Below are 27,995 nucleotides of genomic sequence, written 5' to 3' on the forward strand. Positions count from 1 at the left end.
AAAGCGCAATATATTGCAATTTGAGGCTTTTAATTTTAAGGGAGGGATTTGAAAAAGAAAAAAAGTTAAGTTGACTATTATGTGTACATATTAGTTGAATTAAAAGATGTAAAATAAAAAAGGAGGGGAGAAAGAGATAATGGGTTTTGAACCCACGACATCCAACAAAGATTAGTTGAATTAAAGGAAGTAAACTAAAAAGAGGGGAGAAAGAGATAATGGGTTTTGAACTCACAACATCCAGCAAAAGCAGAAACTTAAGTTCTCCACAAAACCGCTCCTCTAATTCACCTCTTTGAGTTTGGGGGCACACAAAAAATATTTAAGGGGTCACAGCTGTATGCAAAGAGATATATATATACATATTTTTTGCCGAGGCTAACGGGGTCCCGTGACCCCTCAAGCCTCAACGTAGGTCCACCTCTGCTTGTATCTACAGGTAATTTAGTGGGTATTTGTTTCTTTAAATACACTGACAGTGTAAAACAAATTATACAACAATTCAAGACTCTAACCGGTTGTCACTCCCTTTAGGAAATTGATATAGAGGAATCAGGAAATATGACTGAACGAGTTCAAATCTGTGTGTCATCCTCCATTTTCCTGTTTTGTCTCGCAAAGAAAGTTAAACCGCGAAATGCAGAGTTGCAGACAACAGAGAACTGGCCTCAGGCGCACAACTGTAACATTGCAAACTTGAGAGAACTATATTTTCGTAAGCGCGAGAACAGTGGTACTGAAAATGAGTGCTTGATAGGTACCTATAGGAGCTTTTGAGTCCACGGAATCCATATTGCCAAATAACTTCAGGCTTTACAAATACCGAATGAGCTCAACTGCAAACTTTCCCTTCCTTGTTGAGTTAATTTCTCCTATCTGAATAAGAGATACATTAGTCAGCAGAAACAACTTCATTTCTCATTACTGTAATCCCCAATAGGATGTAAGAAAATGTTCATTATAAGTCCCAAAATGAGCTAGCACTGGTTGACTGCATAATCTGGTTTTTACCGACAAGCAATTCAACAACACAAATCCCCATACCTCAGATCACTGAACAATATATAATCATCAGTATTGTATTTTGATAAATCTCTTATTTGCACTAACAATGTCCTAAAACCAAACAAAGCAGAAAAACGAGACATGTCTTCAAACAAGCTTAGTATTTAGCCAAATTTCCAACTCAGGCATGTCGCGCAACTATAGAACTGACTCCACCAGTCGTGATAGAGACTCAATCAAAATGAGACTTCTTTAAGCAACCTGAAAATTGTCCCAATTGAGATTCTCCAACAACAATATACTATGCTTCAATTCCAAACTAGTCTGGGTCCGCTATATGAATCAACACTAACCATGTCCCTCTATTTAGACCCATATCAATCCAATATTTGAAGATTTAGGTACTCAAGCAAAAGAAGTTCTCTACATTTTTTATTAGCATACAAATTGTGAACAATTAATTTTTGACCACACCCCAATTCTAAACTATAAATATTTCTTCTAGGTCTAATCTTGATTTTTTTGAACTTTTATCTTACTTTTAATAGGTTCTACCTGTAAAGAAAAAATGAAAATTTACAAAAACTGTATGATTTCTTTTATTTTTATTAGTATCATTTAAAGTAGGGAGCTTTTCCTATATATACTATGATAGAAACTTATTAATTTTGTCTAGGTTATGTAGTTTTTTAAAAGTATCTAGGTTTTTCTTACAAATTGTATACATTCCCCCCTTAAAAAGCTCTCATCCCATTATTAATGTCTTCAATTAAGGGATTGAATTATATCCTTTCCTTTTTTCACACTTCTACTCATTTCATCCGTCCTAATTTTTTCAGTACGCAAATCTTCTCTTCTCTCTCTCTTCGGTAGTTGCACGTCTTCAATAAGAAGCTGGTAATTTTGCTTCAGTTGTCGAATGGTTTTGGTTGGAACCTTCAAATACTCCTATAATGTCATACTACATATTCTATGCTCCTATTATCCTTATAATGTTAGGAAAGTGATACCAAATCTAACAAATCCAATAACACAAAACTGCTTTCCACAATAGCAACCAAAAAGAAACTTTTTCTTCGCAGTTAGAAATCTATACACACGACAAAGAATGTCATGCGATGACTAAAAAAAAATCAGTTGCTAAAAGTTTTTTCAACAATTCAAAAATCGTTAAGCTCTAGCAAAATTATTACTAATAGGATAGTGGCTCATACATAATCCAAATGTGAAATTGGTCACAAATTTACAATTATCATATACATTTGTGATACAATTATCATACATTTGTGATACAGTTTCTGCAACAATAATGATACAAATACAATTATGATACAATCATGATACAATTCTGATCTTTATGTTCTTCAAGTTTCAATCACAACTCTAAACTTAAATTCTGGTAAAATATTGTATTATAATTGTATTAGTATTGTATTAGGTATTGATATATCAGATACAAGTCAAATACAACTTTGATACAATTGTGATACAATTATGAAGCAAATCTGATACACTTATGCTACAATTATCATACAATCGTGATACAATTCAGAAACTTTTCTTCTTCTAGTTTCAATATGAAATTTTACCTAAAAACTCTAAACTTTACCAATCTCCCTCAAAATTGAGATATAAACTCCAAGTATATTCTCAATCTTTTGCAAGAGCACCCAAACAAACAAATCACAAATACATAAAATCCAAATGTTGAATTCAAAGCTTCGAAACTTTTTAATGGTTGTCAATCGAGAACTCTTTGCAACTGCAGTTTTAGAGATAATGTCGATGAATTTGTGTGAAGACAATGAGATTTGGATTAATTTGTATGAAAGAGAAATATTTCAAAATCTTTTTGAAAATGGGATGAAAACTTGATTTTAGGGGCTTTGTATAACTGATATACATGAGAGTGAGAGGGGGAGTGGGGGCTGACGTGGGGTGAGAGGGAAGGGCTGCATCAGTTACATCCTAGTTTTAAGGATGCTCTCTTTATTAAGGTTTTGTATATAAGTAGTAAATATAGATAGAGAATATAATTTTTAAGGAACCTAAAGAAAAGTGGTAAATAAGTTTCTATAGCAAAATCAAGCCTAAACAACAGTTTTTATTTATTTATTAAAACCCAGCCCCAAAACACCATGAAACTCACAAGCTTCGGTTGAGTTCGAGGTCGCCAACGAGGTCGTGTTTCGCTAGCTCCTTTTCGAGTTCGTCCTGATTTTGGTCGCTACTTATTCAACTGTAAAGCTTTCTTTCTTGTTAAATTTTAAAGTGTCATCTTAAAGGTCCATATCTAACCCGTGCCCTCTATTCTTATTTAAGGAACTTGCGTGTATGTATGATTTTTTTTTAAAAGTTTTAATGGTGTGGTGACGTTATGATTCATGCTTATAATTGTTGAGGTTCAATATTCTGTCTTAGTAAATGTTATGAAATCTGGCTATTCAACTTAGCTTTATTTAGGCCATGTAACATAGAGTAATTTTATTCTAAGTCCATGTTGTCTACAAGGTGTTTGAGTTTTTGCTCATTTGAGTTACATCATTATTATGTTCAGATTCATCCTTTATTTTTAGATTATATGGATGATCCCTGAATTCTTCCATACTATTTTTACCTTATCCACTGTATCAAAATCTAATGCCTTTATAAGTACAAGTTATGCATTCAAACATTGATAGCAGAGGATCTGCTTAGCAATTCCTTTTCGTGGCTATTATAACAAATTAGTAAATGTTAAGAGACAAGTTTTGTTGTGGTGATAAGTTTAAAATTGCAAAATAGATCATTAGATTCTTAGTTTTTCTTTAACTGTTAGTAAATTATGAGTTTGAATTAGTAAGGAACGAATTGATTTGAGTTACAACTTTATGCAAATGAGTTTCGAAATTTGTTTCATGGATCTTCAATGCTAGAGACTGTGATTGGAACGATGGCTGTGTTAAGTTGACGTGGGCATGCCATTTTGCTTGGTACAAATAGAAAGATTATGTAAGGTTAGAAAGATCCATATTAACGTTTACTGTTTTAATACAAATATGTTTTAGATGATATTTTTTATTAATTGTTCTGTTATGTATTTGTCTATTAGATATTTTCTTGTTTTGAATTATTTTTTTGTGTTTCATCTACAATTGGTTTTTCATAAATCTCTAAGATAGAATAGTAAGAACTTATTGAACTGTAAATAATTCAAAGTACCTTGTTAATAATTCTAGCAACTAAAGCCATACACTTATTCCACAATTTCATATCCATATTTATAGCCTCACAAGAATCTCAAACTTAGGAAAGAAACAAATCATGAATATGCTAGAAAAGTTACAGATGCACTTTAAATCTTAGCCCATGTGTTTATACTCGAACTTTGGATTGACATGCTTAAATAATAAAAGGATCATGTGCGTATTTCCGCGTCTTGATACCTTTAAATTTAAAATAATTATGTTTTAACCGTGTGTACATTTCGTACCTTGGTTTAACATCCAACTTCAAAGAAGTACTGCGTGTGTACCGCATCTAAGTCAAAACAATTAATAAAATACAATAATAAATAAAGCGATAATAGGCATATCACAATCAGTAAAATACAAGAATAACCATGAATTGATTTAAGCCTTACATTAGTTAAAATAAGAGCGATCGTGCTAGAACCACGGGACTCGAGTAATGCCTTACACCTTCCCCTCGGTTTACAGAATCCCTTACTCAATCTTCTATTTTCGTAGACCATAAATTAGAAGTCAAACCTTCCGTTTGATGAGTGATTCAAATAAAAGGTAACTTGGAACACCAAAACTCAATTCCTAGTGGTGAATCTAAATAATAAACAATCCCTTTTCAAAACATCACTTTAATTGGAAAAACTCCTCTAACTCAATTTCATAATAGGTTTGTGAGAAGAAGAGGTGTGACGCTCTGGCGACTCTGCTGGGGACAATTAATTAGCATTCGAGCTTTTTATTGTTTGGATTTTATAATATTTTGGGTATTATTGTGTTTGGGAGCCTAATGTGTTATTTGTCGCTTATTTATAACTTTACTATTTATTTTAACTGTGATATAAACTGTATCCTCTTTCGCACCCCTCTAAGTCTTCTGATAGGTAGTTATGTTGTGTTTGCCAACCAACATCACAAACTTTCTATCTTGAGATTAGGCCAGTTAGCCTACCAGCTTTTGGTGAGGGATTTAATCACACATTGCAGTTACCTTGCCAGTATTGTTCTACTACTGGTGACGCTTGACGTTCCTTGGCTTGGGTTGTCTGCCCGTGTAAACCAGGTCTAGATACCATCTCCTTTAGGTTTTGAAAACTTAGAAGAACAAGCCACAAGCAATAGGTATCCCTAGTAGGCTACGGTTTATTTGCATAATGTGTATTGGACTTAGCGGGATTCGGCACAAGGGCCGAGCCCGCCTAGGACATGTACCAATTTTTCAGACCAGCATATTCATTTTACTGTGCTATATGTAACATTATTTGGTAGGTTTTGCTCAAATATTGATCGGCTTTAGGATAGATTAATTGAAAATAGGAGAGAAAATTTCCTCCAAATTTTCATAAGATACTCGGGTTTTTTTAAAATAAAATTTTGAAGTGCTTTGGTGAGTAAAATCATAATTTGCAAAATGTTTTTTTTAACTTTTAACCGAACTACAGGGGTTTGGTTCTAGTGACATGATGAGATACGTAGACAACCTTCATTGAGTTCAACCCCATTTTTTTTTTAAAAAACAAAATCATTAAAAAAAGGTGTCTATGAATTATTTTGGAAAAAAAATAATAAAAATAAAAAATATAGCCACTTTGTTTAGTTTTATCTCTTTTGGCCAGTTTTGCCATTGCGCCCCATCCTTTTTGCCGAAATAGCCTTGAGACCTTCATCAGAAGTGCAAAATGGTCGTTTATACAAAAGAGGCCAATTTTTACATTTTTTTATGTTCATTTGTTTTTACAAAAATAGTCATTTTGAGTTTTTTATTTCATGATTATTTTACTTATTTAACCCCTATTATTGAGTCTCATAGTTTGGCTTTTTATTTTTTCTATAGCGTCAAAACCCGAGAAATCGAATTTTTTATGTGTCAATAATATATTTGGTTAAAGCCTAATCCCGCGTCTTACTAAACAGGTACACCATGAGTAGGGAAAGAGATAAGTTTGAAAAGAGGCCCAGATCAGAAAGGATACCGGAGTATCTGATAAAGCGAGAACTCGCTTTTTTGAAGTGAAGCGAAATTTTTATAAGAAAAAAAAACTGCATAGACAATACATGTAATTGTAAGCAAATGTTCATACTTCAATGTAAAAACTAAAGAGTAGCATCAATTAAAGCACAAAATGAGCATCCTATTCTTCTACAAGATTGTAAATGAAGAACCGAAGGGGGAAAATGAGCATTTCGCTGCAATTTATCACTGAAACAGTGAAAAAATGAAGAAGAAGAAGAAGAAGAAGAAGAGGAGAATGAGAAAAAAAAAACTGAAGGGGAAAAAAGTCGCCTGCATTTCGCTGCTATTTGGACACTGAAACAGTGAAAGAAAAAGAAGAACAAGGAGGAGGAAGAAGAAATCACATACCTGGGACCAAACTTGATGATCTTGAAGTTGAAAAGTGTAGAAAACTTGAACCCTAGGTCACCTCTATTGTTGTTGCTCGATGGTCTTTTAAAAAAAGAGCTTTTTTACTTAGTTAACGTTGGCAGCCCAGTTATAAAAAGAAGCACTTGCTTCTGTAGCTTTGTTCATTTTAAGCGAGGAAGCTATCGCTTTTAACAACACTGACCACAGTTGTTGGATTGGTGGAGAGACTTTGAGGACTATGAGCAGCGACAAATAAATAAGTACCTGGGACATTTGGTTCACATGATTACGATTAAGCGTAGGAGGGATGTGATCGAAGCTTTGATTTCGCACGGGGATCCTGATAACAATGTATTCCGTTTTACCGACTCTGACCTGGGAGGAAATCGCTCATTTCCAGGGGTGGGGCCGCGATCTTCGCTGCCAAAGGCCTATAGTACCAAACAATGTGAATGAGGGTAGGTTTCTAAAGCTCTTGAACATAAATTACGGACGGTATGAAGGTTTAGGAGGCAAGTGGGTTAAGTTAAGGTTTCTGTTTCACTTGTATGGCCTAGAATGCAATTTCAAAAGGAATGTGGGAAGATTAAAATCAAAGGAAGATAAGGAAGGTACACAGAAGGTTCGCATTTATGGTGCTTTTTTGGGGCGTGTAGTTTTCCCTTAAGGACACATTGATATCCACTTGGCAGACGTAGTTCAAGATCTGACCTCAGACATGGATGATTATACTTTGGTCCCTATGATTCTTTCTTGCATTTTTCGTGCTTTAACTAGGTGTAGATTGGGCGCACAAGACTTTGATGGCTGCAACATTTTGTTACAGATATGGTTTTTAGAGTATTTCTATCGTCATCCCACGATCACCGACTTTAGTGAGCTATGGCCCAATCATACTGATGATCACTAGAAAAGAATTGACGACTGTGACTTACCAAAAGGGATTGATGCCCGAAAAGAACTACTTCTTACCCTGTCCGCCAAGCGAATCACTTGGAACTACCATTGGTTTTCATCTAAGGAGGTCATTTGTGAATCTGCATACCATTCTTTTTTGGGTACTCATAGGGTTAGATGGTGTTCAGCCCCTATGCTCATTTTCGGGTAATGCGTCGATTTGCACAACTACAGGAGGTACCACCAACACGAGATATGAGCAAGGTCTGTAATAATTTTGGTGAAGAGCAGCCTCATGACGAAGAAGAAATTATGAAAATTTGGTATGCAAGTAAGGTCTCGGAGTTGAATGAGATGGTAGAAGGCCGGGATCGTGGAAAAGGTGGTCCCTGAATATATTACCTGGTTTCATGACCCCATTGTTTAGAGATAGGCCTGAGGGGTCCAACAGGAGGAGAAATGATCAAAGAACTATACAAAGTCTAAAGGAGGAATTAGAGCATGCCCGGATAACCATAGCCCAACAGCAAGCTGGAGTCGCTCAGATTCGCTTGAATATAGAGAAAGATTATCAATCTACCTTAGGCGTCATGGATAAAGATCTAAAGCATGCTAAAAACGAGGTGGTCCGGTTAGAAGAAGAATTGGCAGACACGATTGGTTTAGTCAGACGAGTTGAGGTAAACAAAAATGTTGAAATACAAAAACTTCAAGAAGACTTGAGTATCGTTGACGCACCAGCAACAATTGGAGTTTGATTAGCATAAAGAGCAGTTTGAAAGAGAAAGGGCCCATCGAATACGCTCAAAAGGTCGGCTTCACACACAATTGGAAGAAATGAAAAAGCAGAACAAGGCTCATCTCCATGCGGATTTTGAGGCAGAGCGGCACCAGTGGATGATTGAGAAAGGTGTGCTACATTGTTGTATTGAAGAATACGAGGGACATGAGGCTCAGATGGGACACGCCCTCAACACTAGATATGGTTGTAGAATTGTCACATGAATATGGGCACGCCAGAGAGCAAGTACTTCGATTGGCGGAGAAAGCGGCATATATTCATGATGATGATCATCATCTAAACAATGAGAAATTTGGTCAACCGGCACGCGCCCTCATTCCACAGTTGCTGGCAGTGTTCCAGAATTTGTACGAGACTTTGGGGGGAGAGTGGAGGCCAAGGTCTCCTGAAGCAGACCATTGATGATATCTGTTTAGCAGGAAGACTATTGAAGATTAAAGTTTTAGTTCAGTCAATTAGTTTTTAGTTTCATTTTCATTTGTCCATTTTTAATTTTATATTTGGAGTCTTTTATTCCTATCAGAGTTTGTCTTATTCCAGTCATATTTATGTCCTTGGAGTCAATTTAGTCAGTTTCTATATATTTTCCTTTTCTATCATCGTATTTAGAAAAAAATTGAAAAAGAATGAAAAGTTTTTTTATACTTAGCATTATCAGATTGAGATGAGGAAAGGCTATTTCAATTTTTTTCTAAATACAATGATAGAAAAGGAAAATATGTAGAAACTGACTCAACTGACTCCAAAGACATAAATATGACAGGAATAAGACAAACTCTGATAGGAATAAAAGACTCCAAATAAAAAATTAGAAATGTGACAAATGAAAATGAAGCAAAAAACTAATTGACTGCACTAAAGCTTTAATCCTCAACCTAGTCTTCCTGCTAAACAGATATCATCAATGGCCTGCTTCAGAAGACCTTGGCCTCCACTCTCTCTCCAAAGTCTCGTACAAATTCTGGAACACTGCCGGCAACTGTGGAACGAGGGCACATGCCTATTGACCAACTTTCTCATTGTTTAGATGATGATGATCATCGTGAATATATGTCGCTTTCTCCGTCAATCGAAGTACTTGCTCTCTGGCTTGCCCCATATTCACGTGACAATGCAACCATATCCAAGTAATGTTGAGGGCATGCCCCATCTGAGCCTCACGTCCCTCGTATTCTTCAATACAACAGTTTAGCACATCTCTCTCAATCATCCACTGGCGTCGCTCTGCCGCAAAATCTGCATGCTAATGAGCCGAGTTTTGCCTTTTCATCTCTTCCAATTGTGCGTGAAGCTGACCTCTTGAGCGTATCCAATGGGCCTTTTCTCTTTCAAACTGGTCTTTCTGCTGATCAAACTCCAATTGTTGCTGGTGCGTGTCTTCTTCAACGATACCCAAGTCTTCTTGCAGTTTATGTATTTCAGCATTTTTGTTTCCCTCAACTGCTCTGACTAAACCAATCGTATCTACCAATTCTTCTTCTAACCGGGCCACCTCATTTTTAGCATGCTTTAGATCTTTATCCATGACCCGTAAGGCAGATTGATAATCTTTCTCAATATTCAAGTGAATCTAAGCGACTCCGGCTTGTTGCTGGGCTTGCTGTTGGGCTATGGTCATTCGGGCATGCTCCAATTCCTCCTTTAGCCTTTTTATAGTTCTTTGATCATTTCTTCTCCTGTTGGATCCCTCCGCCTATCTCTAAACGATGAAGGGTCATGAAACCAGGTAATATATTCAGGGACCACCTTTTCCACGATCCCGGTCTTCTACCATCTCATTCAACTCTGAGACCTTACTTGCATACCAAATTTACATAATTTCTTCATCGTCATGCGGCTGCTCTTCACCAAAATCATAATAGAACTTGCTCATATCTCGTGTTGGTGGTACCTCCTGTAGTCGTGCAAATCGACGCATTACCCGAAAAGGAGCATAGAGGCTGAACACCATCTAAACCTATGAGTACCCAAAAAGAATGGTATGCAGACTCACAAATGATCTCTTTAGAAGAAAATCAATGGTAGTTCCAAGCGACTCGCTTGGCGAACAGAGTAAAAAGTAGTTCTTTCCGGACGTCAATCCCTTTTGGTAAGTCACAATCGTCAATTCTTTTCTGGTGATGATCCGTATGATTGGGCCATAGCTCACTAAAGTTAATGATCGTAGGATGACGATAGAAATGCTCCAAAAACCATATCTGTAACAAAATATTGCAGCCATCAAAGTTTCGTGTGCCCAATCTACACCTAGTTAAAGCACGAAAAATGCAAGAAAGAATCATAGGGACCAAAGTATAATCATCCCCTTTTGAGGTCAGAGCCTGAACTACGCCTGCCAAGCGGATATCAATGCGTCCTTCCTTTTCCGGGAAAACTACACGTCCCAAAAAAGCAACCATAAATGCGAACCTTCTGTGTACCTTTCATGTTTCCTTATCTTCCTTTGATTTCAATCTTCTCACATTCCTTTCAAAATTGCATTCTAGGCCATACAAGTGAAACAAAAACCTCAACTTAACCCACTTGCCTCCTAAACCTTCATACCATCCATAATTCTTCAGAAACCTACCCTCATTCACATGGTATTGTACTATAGGTTTTTGGCGGCGAAGATTGCAGCCCCTCACCCTAGAAATGGACGATTTCCTCCAAGGTTGGAATCATTTCACAGTAAATAAAACGGAATACATTGTTCTCAGGGTCCCAGTGCGAAATCAAAGCTTTGATCACATCCCTTCTTGGCTTAATTGTAATCATGTGAACCAAATGTCTCAGGTACTTCTTTATTTGTCGCTGCTCATAGTCCTCAGTGTCTCTCTTCCAATCCCACAACTTTGGTATATGATCGACAATCAGAAAATTCGGTATCCCTTCTGATCTGGGCCTCTTTTCAGACTTACCTCTTTTCCTACTCATAGTGTACCTGTTTAGCAAGATGCGGGGTTAGGCTTCAGCCAAATATATTATTGGCACATAAAAATTCCGAATTCTCGGATTTTGACTCTAGAAAAAATAAAAACACCAAACTATGGGACTCAAAAATAGGGGTTAAATTAGTAAAATAACCATGAGATAAAAAATAAACACTCAAAATGACTATTTTTTGTAAAAACAAGTGAATGTAAAAAAATGAAAAAATTGGCGTCTTTTGATAAAACGACCATTTCGCACTTCCGAGGAAAGTTTTCAATGCTATTTCGGAAAAAAGGATGGGACGCAAGGGCAAAACTAGCCAGAAGAGATTAAACTGAACAAAGTGACTATATTTTTTATTATTATTATTATTTTTAAAAATAATTCATACACATCTTTTTTTTAATGGTTTTTTTTGTTTTTGTTTTTTTTTAAAAAGGGATTGAACCCGATGAAGATTGCCTACGTATCTCACCACGTGGCGAGAATCAAAGTCGCGTAATTCGGTTAAAAAATTTTAGAAATTTTTTTTGAAAATCATGATTTTATACACCAGAGTACTTCAAAATTTTATTTAAAAAAAGGGGTATTTCATGAAAACTTGGGCAAAGCCTACCAAATATTGTTACATATAACACAGAAAAATGAACATGTTGGTCTGAAAAATTGGTACCTGTCCTAGACGGGCCCGACCTCTATGCCGAGTCCCGCTAAGTCCAATGCACATGATGCAAATAAAGCGTAGCCTACTAGGGATATCTGTTGCTTGTGGCTTGTTCTTCTAAGTTTTCAAATCCTAAAAGAGATGGTATCTAGACCTGGCTAGCCGAGGAGCGTCAAAAGTCACCAGTAGTAAAGCAGCACTGGCTAGCTAACGACTCTCCCGCCTAAAACATATGACTAAATCCTTCACCCGAAGCTGGTAGGCTAATTGGCTTTATCTCAAGACAGAAAGTTTGTAATGTTGGTAGGCAAACATAACATAGCTACCTATCAAAAGACTTAGAGGGGTTCAAGAGAGGATACAATTTATATCACAGTTCAAATAAATATTAAAGCGATAAATAGCGTGGTAGGCTCCCAAACACAATAATATCCAAAACATGATAAAAGTCAAACAAGAACCAATGTAAAAAGCTTGAATTCTAATTAATTATCCCCAGAGGAGTGGCTAGAGCCGTCACACATCTTCTTCCCACAACCCTATTACGAGATTGAGTTAGAGGAGTTTTTTCCAATTAAAGTGACGTTTTGAAAAGGGATTGGTTATTATTTAGTCGCCACTTGTAATTGAGTTTTGGTGTTCCAAGTCACCATCTATTTGAATCTCTCATCAAATGGAAGGTTTGACTCCTAATTTATGGTCTACGAAAACATAGGAGTGAGTAAGGAATTTTGTTGACTGAGGGGAAGGTGTAAGGCACTCCTCGAGTCCCGTGGTTCTAGCACGATCGACTTTATTACCTAATTTAAGGCTTATTAAGCCTTACATTAGTCAATAAAAGTGATTGTGCTAGAACCACGATACTCAATGAGTGCCTTACACCTTCCCCTTGGTCAAGAGAATTCCTTACTCAGTCTTCTATTTTCGTAGACCATAAATTAGGAGTCAAACCTTCCATTTGATGAGGGATTCAAATAAAAAGTTCCTTGGAACACCAAAACTCAATTCCAAGTGGCAACTCTAAATAATAAACAATCTCTTTTCAAAACATCACTTGAATTGGAAAAACTTCTCTAACTCAATCTTGTAACAGGGTTGTGGGAAGAAGAGGTGTGACACAAATCACTAACAAAACTAAAGACTTCAAGCAAACTAAACCTTAACCTTAACTAATTGGCATCACCTATATTGATCTTTTTCTCCTATTGTGCCCTATGTTGCTCGGACTCTTCGAAAATGTGGCAGGATATGTGTCGGATCCTCCAATAGTAGTGCATTTTTGAAGGATCCGACACGGGTGCGGCTACATTTTGGAGAGTCCGCGCAACATAGATTGTGCCCTATTTGGTTTTATGTTTACATGGATTCCAAGAGATTGTCGGTCTTATGAGACAACTTCATTCCACGTGATTAAATGTCTTTTTTTCCTTTTTTAACACTTTCAAACACCATGGTTTCACACCTATGAACCAATGTGTTTGGAAGTAGATGTAGAACATGACCAATCTCAAGCGACCTTTTCTTAATTTATCCTCTATGTGGTGCTACTTGCACCTTCAGCTGAATGTGATAATTTCTAATCTTGAATGACCTACATCCATCTTAACTTTCATATTTCTACGACACTCATCCTGTGGATATCCCGTGGATATTCTCGAAATTACAACACCTAATTAATCTTAAAACTGCTATTGCAAAATTGGCATTATAGTAGGGCATCCAGGAATTTAGAGCAACGCTTACTACTTGACTTTTTTCTCTAATCACATTTTATCTTTTAGCTTTGTTTGTTGGTCAGAGACAACTTTTGAAATTAGAAATGATCACACTTAGTTGAGTGACAAAATTGGAAAATGATACTTCCAAAAGTTGGAGAAAAGGGAATTTACATTTTAAGCCAAGTCCGAAGTAAAAATGGATTCTCAACCTCAGAACTCATAGGGAGAGATAGGCATGCCCTTTTTTTCGCAAACGAGCCAATGAGCAGAGCACATTTAGCTCAATATTGGACAAGCATTATAAAAGTTAAACCAAAATTTATTTCTTGTCTATGGGAGATCTGATTTGTGTGTGGGATATGGGAGGGAGTTTCCTTTGATTCATTGACTTTCATAGTGACGGCAGAGTTTTCTGAGAAATAACTTACCTTAAGTCTGCCTTCTCCACTAACTGATATGATATCTCCGGTCTTAATGGTAGTATTGCTTTTTATCACAGTTGTCCAATTGACACGAACATCTCCATTACTGAAAGGCCACCAAGATAAGATTGAGATAATATCAACTTAGGCAACAAAGTATTTGGCCAAATACATCTGCATGGTCTAAGCAGTAAACATATAGAAATTGTTACCAAATCAACATATTATCCACATCCTTAGTGATTCATTCAATTTGGAGGCTACAGCAGCAAACAACCTCAAAATACCACCCCTCTGCTCCCACCCAACAACCCCGCCAAGCTTAGATACTACACAGAAATTGCAACCTTATAAAATCCTGGATCCCTAGTAGGTTAGTTTGAGAAAATCTAGAAGCCTGCAATAACCACCTCTCCCCAGCTGGGGATATAAACGCTATTTAGACAAGTGACAATCAAGCACAAAACTAAAACCCTCTCGCCAGTAGTGTCAGTTCAGTGCTGGTTTTCCTTTTCAGCTTTTCCTTTTGATTTCTTTTTAGGAAGTGATTAACAAACTTCCATCAAGAAGTTACTTATTCATCTGACCTGTTACCACTATAATAAATGAATCAATTTTTTTTCTTTGGTTGAGTTTCCTTTCCTTAAACAGATAATGAATCACTGCACAGCGACCATCTAGTTCTACAAGAAAGAAATCCTTTCTTACAGACAACTCAAGTAAATACATCATAAATAAAAAGAAACTCTTCATTTTCATGCTTATGAATGGAAATATAAATTCTTAGTAACCCTTTGAGAACTTAGATTTACTGTTAAGAAACAAGGGAGAATGTGCATCACTGCAGGATGATTCCCTTATGTCAATAGCCATAAATGCCGAACCTAGGAAAGATTATGGGTTGTAGTTCTTTTAAGTTACCTCGCTCTTTCACAGGTGAAAATCAAAACGAAATCTGTTGGTTATAGCGTTAAAAAACCCAAAAAGTGCAGGAAACAATGAGAAGGTGAAGAAATTTCATGGAAGAAGCCCATTTGAATACCATATATCGAATTTCAAGGTTATACTGTATCGAAAGGACAGCTTATCTGCAAATCTATGACAATTGATTATGGATCACACGTGAATCATTATCATAAATTCAGGCAATAGTCATTTTAATTATTCATATACGATGACTTAATGTAAGATCAGTTATGTCGTCATTCACCGTGCCAAGCACGCAACAAGCAATATATTTTGGAAAGAAAAAAATATATGAAAGGAGATTACCTAATCAAACTGGCCATTTTGGTTCGTGACACTTTGAATCCTGCACTAGCTACGGCATCAAGTCTCAGTGATGCCTCAACGGATTTTAAGGACTTGGTCCTAGAAAGAGTAAAACAAAAACGAAATTTCCTAAATCATAACATTCTGCGCGTGAAGAGAAGAAACCAAAGAAACAATTACTGTAACATCTTCTACCTTGGTGGTTCATATTCAAGGGCTAGCAATGGAATCTTCTTGCAAGAGACAGAAACATTTCCAACCTACAAAAATTAAGTGGAAAGCTTTACAACTTAATCACACCAGTACATTTTTAAAGCTAGAATTTTTTTGCTCCTTTTGGATTTTTCCAAAAAAGATGTTCTATGCAGAAAATTCATATACTTAATCACTGTCCAAATCAATGTAATATCATGTAATAATAGTAGATGTTGGTGGTGAGTACAGTAGTTGTCGATAGTCACAAATAATGTAGAAAATTTCAGTGTTAGTTGGCTGGTAGAAGCAAGTGGTGTGAAGCAGGGACAAAAAAAAAAGTTATAATGGAAAATCACATAGATGCATAAAGGAAAGAAGTTATTTTCTTTCATTTGGTGCAGAGCATTTTGTAATTCAAAGATAATAAGGCTCCTGAAAATACAACAAGACTTAAAAGAAAAAAAGTTGTACTTACTACATAGCAAAGTAATCAAGCATCTTGCAGCATGACTTTCCCAACCTAACCCACACCCATGAAAGAGTACCAAGAGTAAGTATTTTCCATTGTCCAGCCAATTCCAGCTTAGGGAAACTTACAGGTTAAGGGATCCAACTACCAATAGCATTATGCAAATGACAAGACAGATGCGCTCAAGAATGCAGAGACTAAAGTACTCTGATGACGAATGGAGAACAATATACTAAAGTACTTTGATGATGAGAGGAGAAAAGGATACTGCAAGTGGAAGCAATATGTAAAGTATCCTTACCTTGTCCAATGCTGATAAAATGAAGTCAGAAAGTTCTGGAACAACAAGAACATGAGCTCCCTTTTCACCCTAAACATCACAAAGAGATGTTCAAGACAACCTAATACTTAGTCAAATGGGAAGTGGAATATGTTACAACAGTTACATAAATACACACACAAGACCAACATCATGATCTAGAGGCTTTTGATTGGTCAGAAATGTCAAAGAAAGTAAAGAATAAAATATAACTTCATAAGAAAAATTCAAAAACTTTAGATAATCCAACGTGACAATTTGATATTGCCAGAAAATTTTATCTAGTGATATTAGTTTGAAATTGTGAATCAGCAGTCTTTAAAGAAGTTCAACCAACTGTTCTGTTTTAGGAATCGGTTTACTTTTAGAGAGTAGGCCAGCAGGATACTTTGTCGTGCTCTGTTTCTCTGTATCTAAGCTAACTTAGTAGTACGTTCTTGGTATAAAAGGGAGATTTCAAATCTATCTTGGATGTTGCTTCACCCATCAAGCTTTGTGCTACTTCTGCATCTTATAATAGATGTTTGAATCACCACTTCCACATTAAATTGAGGACTCATTGGGAGATCAAGTCTTGAGCTACAACTTTTCTTCATAACCAAGCACTAGCTCCACATTTAAGTTTTAACTCATCTTTTATTACATAATAAATCAGCTGCATAAAAAGGTGGATCCTCTCTTTGGTGATGCCCACAACTAAATTCCCAGGAGCCCTCCAGTTGATAAAAAAAAATTCACTCTCCGTCACTCCTATCATTCTTTTAGATATTTATTCTGTATCCAAATAAATGATGACTCAATTTGGTGTTGCGGAAACTTGAAAGAGAGAGAGAGAGAGAGAACCTCCAAAAAATAAATAAAGAAGATACCTGCAAGAGTATATCTCCCAGCTTATTCCTTACTATCCCCGTACCAAGGATTGCACCAAGGAAATCACCGTGAGAACAAGGTTGAAATGAAAAGTTCCCTGAAATACTGGAAAAGGGATCTCTTTTACAATGATAAAGAGAAATTATGATTGGTTGATTTAAACATAAGACATAACTGAACAAACCACAGGAGGACCTACCTCAAGGCTGAGACAATATCTGGATCACTTGTTAATGCATCTGGATGTCCAACTGAGAGACGGCAACATTCAGCCTATGTATAACAACAAAAAATATAAACTCAAGCAGCTTTATTGCTCAAACAAGTTTTATAGAAAACATTTTGTCGTACCTCTGGGTATCCTCCTTGTGCAACGATCTTAACGTCGGCTAACCTTTCTAAGACTAGCATTGACTCTTTCAGAACAGGTGGGGTCAGAAAGTCAGTATGTAAAACTTCTCGTCTCAATGATGCCCGTTTCGCCTGAGAAGTCGACAAGTGATTATCAAGAACTATCCCTTCATTAAGAACTTCGAAACTCTTCAAAAATCACTCCAATCAGTTTAGGTTTAAGACCTAGAACAATGCTTTGGCTCTTTTTCTGCAACAGGGACCAAAGAGAAAAACCTAGACATGACTTTGCAAATGCTAATTGAGAGAAGATTGATTGGTCCGACAGATGTATATGTACCAGTTCAACAATACGTTTCACATCTTCAATGGTGTTCTTGTCTCCCAATCCTTTCAGTAAAACATCTGTATCACCCTTAATAGCCTGTGGTAGGTCGCATATTCCAAAAGCTGTTTCGACAGAGTTTCAACAAACATGTGGGTCATCAGCTATTACAATTTTATAACTAAAAGTAGAAAGTTTAGGCCAATAGATATTCTGAAGGAATCTTCCAATCCTACAACACTTACTAAGATGCTAGAAATCAGCAAATTTATCCAAATAGCCCTTAAGCTATTACACATCGTTTTGTTTAATTTTTAAGGGGGAGTTGAGGCAGACAAATGGATAAAAGAAAAGGTGATCAAAGTAGTCCTTAGACATCTCCACTTGGTCTTATTTGATCATTATAACTTCAAAACGACTGATATGGTCCTAATACTACTCTGCAAGTGACCAAATTGACCCAGCCAATAATCACCCAAAAAACTAACGGTCTACTGATCTTGTAAAACACACATGAACAGCCAAAAAGAATGTACTCATTCCAAAAAATGGAATTTTCTCGTTCTTAGCTTGATTATACCCAAGGCACCTCATCTTGTGGAACTACAAGTTAGAGACTAGGTGAAAACCAATAAGCACTTAGCAGGCACAATTCTATTCTGCAGAAGCCAATCGAGCATTCACCTTTGCACTAGTAACTTGCAGTGAAATTTCAACTTTTAACAGAAGGAATGATTAAGGATAGTTAAAGTAGAATGTTTAGGTTAATAGATATTGTTTGATAAATGCCTCAGCATAACTCTTCCAATCCTACACCATTTACTCATATGCTAGAAATCAACAAAGTTATCCAAATAGTCATTAAAAGAAATCAGCTTAGAGGCCGTTTGGTCAAGTTTTTTTCCGAAAAAAGTACTTATTTGGAAATATGAGGTGTTTGGCCAAAACAGAGAAGTGCTTTTGACCAGCAGCAGAAGCAGTTTTTCTGCTTTAGGGAAGAAGCTACAAATTCTAGCTTCTTCCAAGAAGCAAATGCAGAAAATTAATTTTATTAAGACAAAATATCCTTATCATAAATTTATATTTCCTAAATTATCCTTCATTATTTTAACCTTTACTTCTTTTTTTCTGCCATTCTTTTCTTCTTCTTTTTATTTTAGCGTATGTTTATTCTTCTTCTCTTACGCCTATTTAGAGTAATCTCTCTACTATAAATAGATCTTTTCTTTTCTCTTCTGCCTTTTTTCTTTTTCCCGTCTCCTATTATTCTCTGAAATAACAACGCTAATCACCAGATTCAAGTAATCTTCAAAAGATATGTTTTTTCTTTCGTAGTATATCAACATTATATAATCTCCATTATGTAGTATTATTTATATTTCTTTTTGCCGTGCATGCATATAATACAGTTGACATAATGAAATACTACCTAATTCGTCGTTTTCTCAAGAAAAGAGAGCGCTTTTCTTACATGTAACATGTAAGCACATATCTTCCTACCAATATTGCTTTTATATACTTATATTTTATATTGATTAAGAATTTCAATATATATATTTTATGTTTTATACTTTAATTAAATAAAGATAAAAAATAATTAAATTCTTTTATAATAAAGATTTAAAATTTCTCTTTTTTAGATAATGTTAATTGTAAACTAAACCTTTACTGCCCTTTTTTCGTAATTTGACACTCAAAAATACTTTTTGAAAGATTGGCCAAACACAATTTATTTATCAAATATCTCAAAAAGTACTTCGCAAATGAATTGGCCAAACACAAACTACTAATCTCCAAAAGTACTTTTTCGAAAAGCACTTTTAAATAAAAGTACTTTTCAAAATAATTAGTTTTTGGTAGCTTGGTCAAACGGGCTCTTAATGTTGTAGCTTGGATAGTTTCGTTTGATCTTTATGTGGGAGTTGAGGCAGACAAATATATGGATAAAAGAAAAGGTGACAAAATAGTCTTTAGACATTTAGACGTGGTCTTATTTGATCATTATTATTTCAAGGTAATTTTCATGGTCCTGGTCCTTGTCCTAGTCTGAATTGACAACATTGGCTCAGCCAATAATACATTTAGAAAAAAACTAACTGCCTATTGATCTTTTGAAATGCACATGAACGACCAAAACTCAGTCAAAATATGCAATTTTCTCACTCTTACTTGATTATATACCCAAGGCACTTGTCATCTTGTGGGAGTACAAGTTATAGACTAGGTGTGAACAAATCAGCACTTAGCACACACAGTTCAATTCTGCATAATACAATCCAGCATTCACCTTTGTACTGGTAACTTGCAGTGAAGTTTCAGCTTTTCAAATAAAGGCATGATTGATGAGGATAGTTAATACAAAGTTTGAATCAGATATCCTCATTTACACAAGACTTGTTTATATGTTGTATTAATGGGCCATTCACTCATTTGGAAGGTGCAAAGCAATTGTTTGATAAAATGCCTCAGGATGATGTTGTAGATTGATGTTGGACTTCTCAAAATGATAAGCCTAGTCAAGGCTATTAATTTCAAGCATATGCAATTTCAATTGCATGCTACTTGAAAAATAGTATACAATTGTGTTATAGATGAGTTAATCAAATCTCCCGCCATTTCATTTTATGTGACGGTATTTGATTGGATACGAAGTCTGATATGTTAATCTGACTTATACAATATAGTGATGAATGAAGAGGATATTAGAGTATTGTTGAAAAGAGAGCAAACATCACATCAACCTTAAAGTGTAGATAGTTTAATGAATTTAAATTCTTGATAATTATGAAAGTTATATAGAAAAAGAATTATTTCAAACATTTTCTACGTCTCAAACAGGAAGAGTGTGACATTATGTAAAGCTTCGTAAAAAGTTCGTAAGGATCTAAGACTTTATCGTACGCCAACAACGATTTGAGATAAAGTTTTGCGCCCCAAGGCTAACCGCGGATGAGGAAAATATTATACGGGCATGGTATGAAGTGTATTACGATATTTGAAAATAAGTAGCTTGAGCGGAAGATCACAAAAAGAGACAAGAAAATTTTAAGGCAATGCTGCAGCATCAAGAATCGCCGCAAAAATGATACAATTTGAATCAACCCATCACTACTCATCGTCTTCTCTACCCAAAAATCCATTTCCAAGACCCATTTCTAGTGTTCCAACAATCTCCTTTGGCGCAAATCTGAAATTTTCGCTTTTGGTCGCCGCTTTTCTCCTAATCATCTCTCTGCCCGCTTTCTGATAGGTCAGTACTCAAGCCTTCGTCTTCCATCTCCTTCTTTAGATTTGTTTGTCTGTGTTAAGGTTTAGCAAAGGGTTTTGGTTTGATTTCCAAAAACCAATAGATCTAAAGCTATTCCAATTTTGGGCTCATTTTAGGTCCTTGTAGTCTTAGTGATAAAAGAAAGTAAAATTAGTGACAATACTAGGTAAAGTTTACGTATTTACAGTGAATGAAACTTTTGTAAAAGAGTAAATCATCCTTCATCATTATTAATCTAAACAGGAGTTAACAGGATTATATGATAAAACGCCATATGAATCGCTCGAAGTAGAAAGAATAGCAGAAAAAGAACCTTTTCTATTCCTTACATTGCTTTAGGAAAGAGGTTGTACCCCTACCACTAGAAATTCATTTAAATTAGACAAAGATAGATTTTAGCTTAAGAATTTCTGGAATTTGGCGGATTGAATCGCTGTCCATTGCTATCGAGTTGCACTCGTTTGGTCACCGGTTTGTTGTTGTTATGTTGCCGGATCTCCTCGCCTATTTCAGAAGCTTGCTTGTTGTTTTTCTTCAGTTAATTTCGGCTGCTAGTTACTTTCGGTGCTACACCAGTGGTAGCGGTGATAGCCCTTTTTGGTCTTTGGGTCGTGGTATTTTCTGTGTTTTCAGGGAAATTCTCAAAGTTGTTGGAGACAAGTTGGGCGCACGAGCATTAGCAAAGGAGAGCAACTTGGACGAGCGTCAGCAAAGGGCGGTGGGAAGCGGTGCGTGAGCTTGCAAGTATATCGAGGGCTGCAAATCAACACAGGTTTGGTTCTCGGGAATTGGTACCTCCCGTTCTACTGTTTTCCTTTTGGTGATAGCTAAATTGATGTTACTTTAGTTCACAATAGTTAAATCATTCAATAGGTGTACAGGTAGTCACTTGTTTCCTTTTAGTTTGATTCGTTGTCCGTTGTGCACTAGCGAGTCTTTTGTAGATCTGTCGTAGGTGTAGTGGCGGCAGTCGGGGATGATAGATTAAAGGCATGTCCTCAGGTGGGGCAGAGTGTGGGGCAAAGAGTGGGCCCGGGGTCAGGGGGTGGGTCGGGAGGCAGGGGAGGTAGAGGGGGCAAGGGAGCCTATAGGTTGAGAATCGGGTCATGGAACATAGGTTCGCTAACGAGTAAGTCTATAGAGTTGGCGAAGATCCTTCAGAAGAGGAAGATTAATATAGCGTGTGTCCAGGAGACTAGGTGGGTCGGATCGAGGGCGAGAAACGTGGATGGGTATAAGTTGTGGTACTCTGGAGTCGTGAGGGGTAAGAATGGAGTGGGTATCCTAGTAGATAGCCATCTTAGGGAGTCGGTGGTAGAGGTCAGGCGTGTGAATGATAGACTAATGACTATTAAATTGGTGGTGGGTGAGTGTACTTTAAACGTCGTTAGCGCGTACGCACCGCAAGTAGGTTGTGATGAGGAGATTAAAAGGCGTTTTTGGGAAGGGTTGGATGACATTGTTCGTAGTATTCCGCCTTCCGAGAGGTTATTCATAGGAGGGGATTTCAATGGTCATATTGGGTCGTCTGCAGGTGGTTATACTGAGGTGCATGGCGACTTTGGTTTCGGGGAACGGAACGGAGGGGGCACTTCGCTGCTGGATTTTGCCAAGGCATTCGATCTAGTGATTGCGAACTCAAGTTTTCCGAAGCGGGAGGAGCATTTGGTTACTTACCAAAGTTCGGTGGCGAGGACTCAGATTGACTATCTCCTTCTCAGGAGATGCGACAGAAGGTTGTGCGAGGATTGCAAAGTTATCCCAGGTGAGACCCTTGCAACGCAACATAGGCTCTTGGTGATGGACGCTATTATTATGATAAGAAGGAAACAAAGGTCAGTACGAGGCCGCACGAAGATTAGGTGGGGCGCCTTGACTAAGGTTAAAGCCCAGGAGTTGGAAGGAAGGTTGTCGGCAATGGGAGCTTGGAGAAGTAGTGGGGACGCAAACACTATGTGGTCGACGACGGCGGACTATATAAGGAAGGCGGCGAGAGAGGTGTTAGGGGTATCTTCAGGCCGCACCGGTGGCCACAAAGGAGACTGGTGGTGAAATGCAGTTGTACAAGGTAAAGTGGAAGCGAAGAAGGTGGCTTACCTGCGGTTAGTGGGGAGCACTGGAGAGGAGGAGAAGAGAGCGAACATTGCGAGATATAAGGTAGCTAGGAAGGAGGCAAAGATGGCAGTGACGGAGGCAAAGACGGCAGTTTTTGCTCGTTTGTATGAGGAACTAGGGAACAAAGGCGGGGAGAAGAAGTTACTCCGACTCGCTAAGGTGAGAGAGAGGACGGCTCGGGATTTGGACCAAGTGAGGTGCATAAAAGATGAGGACGACAAAGTTTTGTTGGGGGATAACCAGATTAAGAGGAGATGGCAGACCTACTTTCATAAACTTCTAAATGAGGAAGGGGATCAGGATATTGTACTAGGTGAATTGAGGAATGCCGACAGCCCCCATGAACTAAGTGATTGTCGGGACATTGAGGTCGATGAGGTCATGGAGGCAATGCGTAAGATGAGAAGGGGCAGAGCTACTGGACCAGATGAAATTCCGGTTGAGCTTTGGAGGTGTGTGGGTAGAGCAGGCTTGGAATGGCTTACTAAGTTGCTTAATGTTATATCCAAGACTAATAGGAAGCCCGAAGAGTGGAGGTGGAGTACAATGGTCCCGTTGTATAAGAACAAAGGCGATATCCAGATCTGTAACAACTATAGGGGTATTAAATTACTAAGTCATACCATGAAAGTCTGGGAGAGAGTGGTAGAAATGAGAGTGCGAAGGACGGTGTCTATTTCAGACAACCAGTTCGGGTTCATGCCGGGGCGATCTACCACAGAAGCTATCCACCTTATTAGGAGGATGGTGGAACAATACAGGGATAAGAAGAAGGATCTCCACATGGTGTTTATCGATCTAGAGAAAGCGTACGACAGGGTTCCTAGGGAGGTCTTATGGAGATGCTTAGAGGCTAAAGGGGTCCCGGTTGCCTACATTAGGGCGATTAAGGACATGTATGATGGAGCTAAGACTCGGGTTAGGACAGCAGGAGGCGATTCCGATTATTTTCCGGTTATTACGGGGTTGCACCAAGGGTCTGCGTTCAGCCCTTTCCTATTTGCCCTGGTGATGGATGCTATAACACATCATATTCAAGGGGAGGTGCCATGGTGCATGCTATTTGCTGATGATATAGTCCTAATCGACGAGACACGACGCGGCGTCAGCGAGAGGTTAGAGGTTTGGAGACATACCCTTGAGTCCAAAGGTTTCAGGTTGAGCAGGACGAAGACGGAATACCTTGAGTGCAAATTTGGGGCAGAGCCGACGGAAGCGGGAGTGGAAGTGAGGCTTGATTCTCAAGTCATCCCTAAGAGGGGTAGTTTCAAGTACCTGGGGTCGTTTATTCAGGGGTCCGGGGAGATCGACGAGGATGTCACACACCGTATAGGGGTGGGGTGGATGAAATGGAGGTTAGCGACGGGAGTCCTGTGTGACAAGAAAGTGCCATTGTTACTGAAAGGTAAATTTTATAGGGCAGTGGTTAGGCCTGCTATGTTGTATGGGACCGAGTGTTGGCCGGTGAAGATCTCACACATCTAGAGGATGAAAGTTGCAGAGATGAGGATGTTGAGGTGGATGTGCGGGCATACAAGGAAGGATAAGATTAGAAATGAAGATATTCGAGAGAAGGTGGGTGTGGCCCCCATGGATGACAAGATGCGGGAAGCAAGACTCAGATGGTTCGGGCACATTCAGAGGAGGAACACTGATGCACCGGTGAGAAGGTGTGAACGACTGGCGGTGGTGGGTACGAGGAGAGGTAGAGGGAGACCTAAGAAGTATTGGGGAGAGGTGATCAGGCAGGATATGGCGCGACTTAGGGTTACTGAGGACATGACCCTAAACAGGGAATTGTGGAGATCGAGCATTAAGGTTGTAGGTTAGGGGAAATTGTGATGTCTTTTCTACAGCGCACTAGAGTGAGACTAGCCAGTTAGGAATTAGTCTTAGGATGTTATTGATCAACTACTGATGATGGGCTTTATCTGTTGTGTATTAATACCTTACATCTTTCTCGTATTTCCTATATCTCTTATATTGCTGTTACTTTGTTATTTTATGGTATTTATGTTATGTTATGGATTTTATGGTATTTTATGTTGTTTTATTATGAGTCTATTGATAGTACTAATATAGTGTCTCTTGTTGCCTCTTTGAGCCGAGGGTCTCCTGGAAACAGCCTCTCTGCCCCTCGGGGTAGAGGTAAGGTCTGCGTACATATTACCCTCCCCAGACCCCACTTGTGGGATTACACTGGGTTGTTGTTGTTGTTGTTGTTGTTGTTGTTGATGTGATTTTAGATTTCAACACTCTCTACTATTCCCAGAAGAAAATATTTTCGAGGCAATGCTGCAGCATCCAAAAATCGAATGTTGTAGCATTCAGACTGTTCTATAAAAGGGCCATTTCGGTCACCCTTCATTTTTTAAGCTAGGGCATGGTTCCTTGATAGGTTTTTTACCCCAAGTCTCCTTCCAAACATCAAGGTTAGTTGGAAATGGTTGATTTAAGTTAGATTATGTTTGTTAACATGAATTATAACATCCAAATGTGGATTTTGTCCAGAATCTTCATCTTCCTCAAGAATCTTCAAAGTTGGGAAATTTCAAGATTTGTCTAAAACAACGTAGCCCCGCTACTCCATTGTTATATATTGTGTTCTAATAAGCTTATAGAACATGTTTATGGAATAAAAGCGGAGTTTAACATAGAGATTGTTGGAACACTAGAAATGGGTCTTGGAAATGGATTTTTGGGTAGAGAAGACGATGAGTAGTGATGGGTTGATTCAAATTGTATCATTTTGAGTTTCTAATGAAGCTACTAGATTCCATGAGGCATTTAATGTACGGCTTGGAGTTAAAACACGAGAATCGACATCCAAAGGAAGAATGTGGATTTCTCTTGAATCTTTGGGAAGTAAGCATAAGCATTGAACACTTAGTTGATTGAATGGGCGTTGTTGTGATATGATGTTGATGAATGTGAATTCATAAGTGCAGATTCAAATTGTTAGTGTCGATTGGCTCGTTCTTAGATAATTGGAGCTAACATTAATGACTAGAAGGGCATACCCAAGGTATATTGAACCGAACCCTTCCATAGAATTATGTCTCCAAAACTTCATATCTTCTAAGTATGTCTACATTGTCTTCTAAGTATGTTTATATGTCTATTGTTTTATGAAATGTTAATGTATGATTGTGTGGGACAAGTAATTATGCATATGTTTTTAAATGTTCCTTGAGCCGAGGGTCTTATCAAAAGCGAAAAGCGCAAAAAAGCTCTATGGTATGTTGGGGCTTTACGCACAAAGCGCAAATAAAACATGGGTTTTAATGAAGAAAGGCGCAAATATGGACAAATAATGTCTAGTCCAAGACTAAGATCTATAAGCACGAATACCAAATATATGGACAAATAAATTGAAGAAAATTCACGATAAAGTGAAATATCAATTATTTAGTGTCATCTTATCAGGATTACGCTCATTGGCAAGGAAAAGTATGCCTTAGGGCCTTGATGATAATACTGAAGCGCCAACTAAGCAAGGCGAAGCGCTCAACATGTTTTGAGTCTCGCTTCCGGGCTTAAGCGCACCTTTGATAACACATGTAGGGGTAAGGTCTGCGCACTCACTACCGTCCTGGATCTCACTTGTGGAATTACACTAGGTTTGTTGTTGTTGTTGTTGTTCATATGTTTTGAAATGAAAATGCTCAAACGCTATGACTCATAAAGTGTTGGGATTTTAAGTGTTTTCAAGCCTTCAAATTAACATTGATGAAAAGGGTTTTCAAATGAAAATGACAATGACAAGAATGTTTCAAGTTTTAAATGTAAAATGAGCATAATGGTAAAGTTTTTCTATGAACATGTATATGACTTTATAGCTTTCAAATGATAAAATGTCAATGGCTATGAAACACAAAAAGATTATGTTTAAGCGGCAAAAGTGCCCATGTTTTTAAGAAAGGGCCAAAGGTGCCAAATTTAGTGCAACATTTTTGGGATTCTTATTATGTTACCGAGAAGGTATTGGTCAAAAGGAGCCAATATCCAAAGCTACACGTGCCGGTGTAGGACTATGGTCGTACTATTGGCTTGGTCAATTAGATAGTCACCCTTGGAACGAGTTACCTTGGTTAGGATTAACAAAATGCTAGCAAACTAATGTCGATCTACATGGTATTATGGTGAGATGGCTTAGCCGAAGGGGCCGAGTTCTTTTTATGGATCGTTCCAACTTTTTGATCGTCCAAATTTGAAAAACACGCAGATGCAGAAAAGATTTTCTGACGCTATATTATAAGCAACGCTATTTTGTTCAGTTCCAATGATGGATAGTAATCAGGAATTCACATTACACTCAACTATTCAACTAAAAAAAAAATTTTAATGAGTAACTATTCAACTAAAATTGCAGTACAATGATAAAAATTGACACAAAAATCACGAGAAGAAACGGAGGAATGAGGATAAAGAGAAGTTTGCAGACCTGAGGAGCGCAGAGGTGCTCGTAGGATGAGGGTTCTATCGTAAAAGATCTCTTTGACGGCATGAGTGGGACGAGAAGATAGGAGTGACGGAAGTACTCTTCTGAGAATCGGAAGTGAGGCTAAGCCACTGGCAGCCATGGTCGACACTCGTAGTGCGCACATTTGGTTCAGGATTTTAAGGGGAGTGGCAATGGTTTGTGGGGCAATTTCCAATTCAACGATTTGGGTATTTTGGAATTTAAAGTAAACACTCAAAGATTTTGGGTGAATGGATATGTTTCAATATTGAAATGAGAGGTTTTGGTAAATACTCTTTTCTATTCTTATTTCAAAGTTGGGCAAATTTAAATGCAACATGG

The 27,995-nt window shown here is 37.6% G+C and overlaps 1 protein-coding gene across 3 annotated transcripts; it reads right to left on the reverse strand.

Moving 5' to 3' along the window:
• Positions 1–243: 243 nt before the first annotated feature.
• Positions 244–27,931, reverse strand: LOC107799237 (uncharacterized). 3 transcript variants are annotated; one of them, XM_075219901.1, is made up of 12 exons: positions 27,636–27,931; positions 17,824–17,933; positions 17,484–17,615; positions 17,332–17,405; positions 17,132–17,237; positions 16,245–16,313; positions 15,475–15,539; positions 15,280–15,378; positions 14,014–14,113; positions 4,478–4,524; positions 762–876; positions 244–680 (listed from the first exon to the last, which is right to left on the reverse strand). In XM_075219901.1, exons 1-11 carry the CDS (start codon positions 27,796–27,798, stop codon positions 873–875), a joined length of 969 nt encoding a protein of 322 aa, XP_075076002.1. In that variant the 5' UTR covers positions 27,799–27,931; the 3' UTR covers positions 244–680; positions 762–872. The 3 variants fall into 3 exon arrangements, with proteins under 3 accessions (XP_075076002.1, XP_075076003.1, XP_075076001.1); XM_075219902.1 differs by lacking the exon at positions 4,478–4,524 and adding an exon at positions 6,589–11,213 and having other exon boundaries at positions 27,636–27,930; XM_075219900.1 differs by lacking the exon at positions 4,478–4,524 and having other exon boundaries at positions 27,636–27,928.
• Between the last annotated feature and the right edge of the window lie 64 nt (positions 27,932–27,995).

This window comes from Nicotiana tabacum, chromosome 8 (genome assembly GCF_000715075.1).
Source record: "Nicotiana tabacum cultivar K326 chromosome 8, ASM71507v2, whole genome shotgun sequence".
Lineage (NCBI taxonomy): Eukaryota > Viridiplantae > Streptophyta > Magnoliopsida > Solanales > Solanaceae > Nicotiana > Nicotiana tabacum.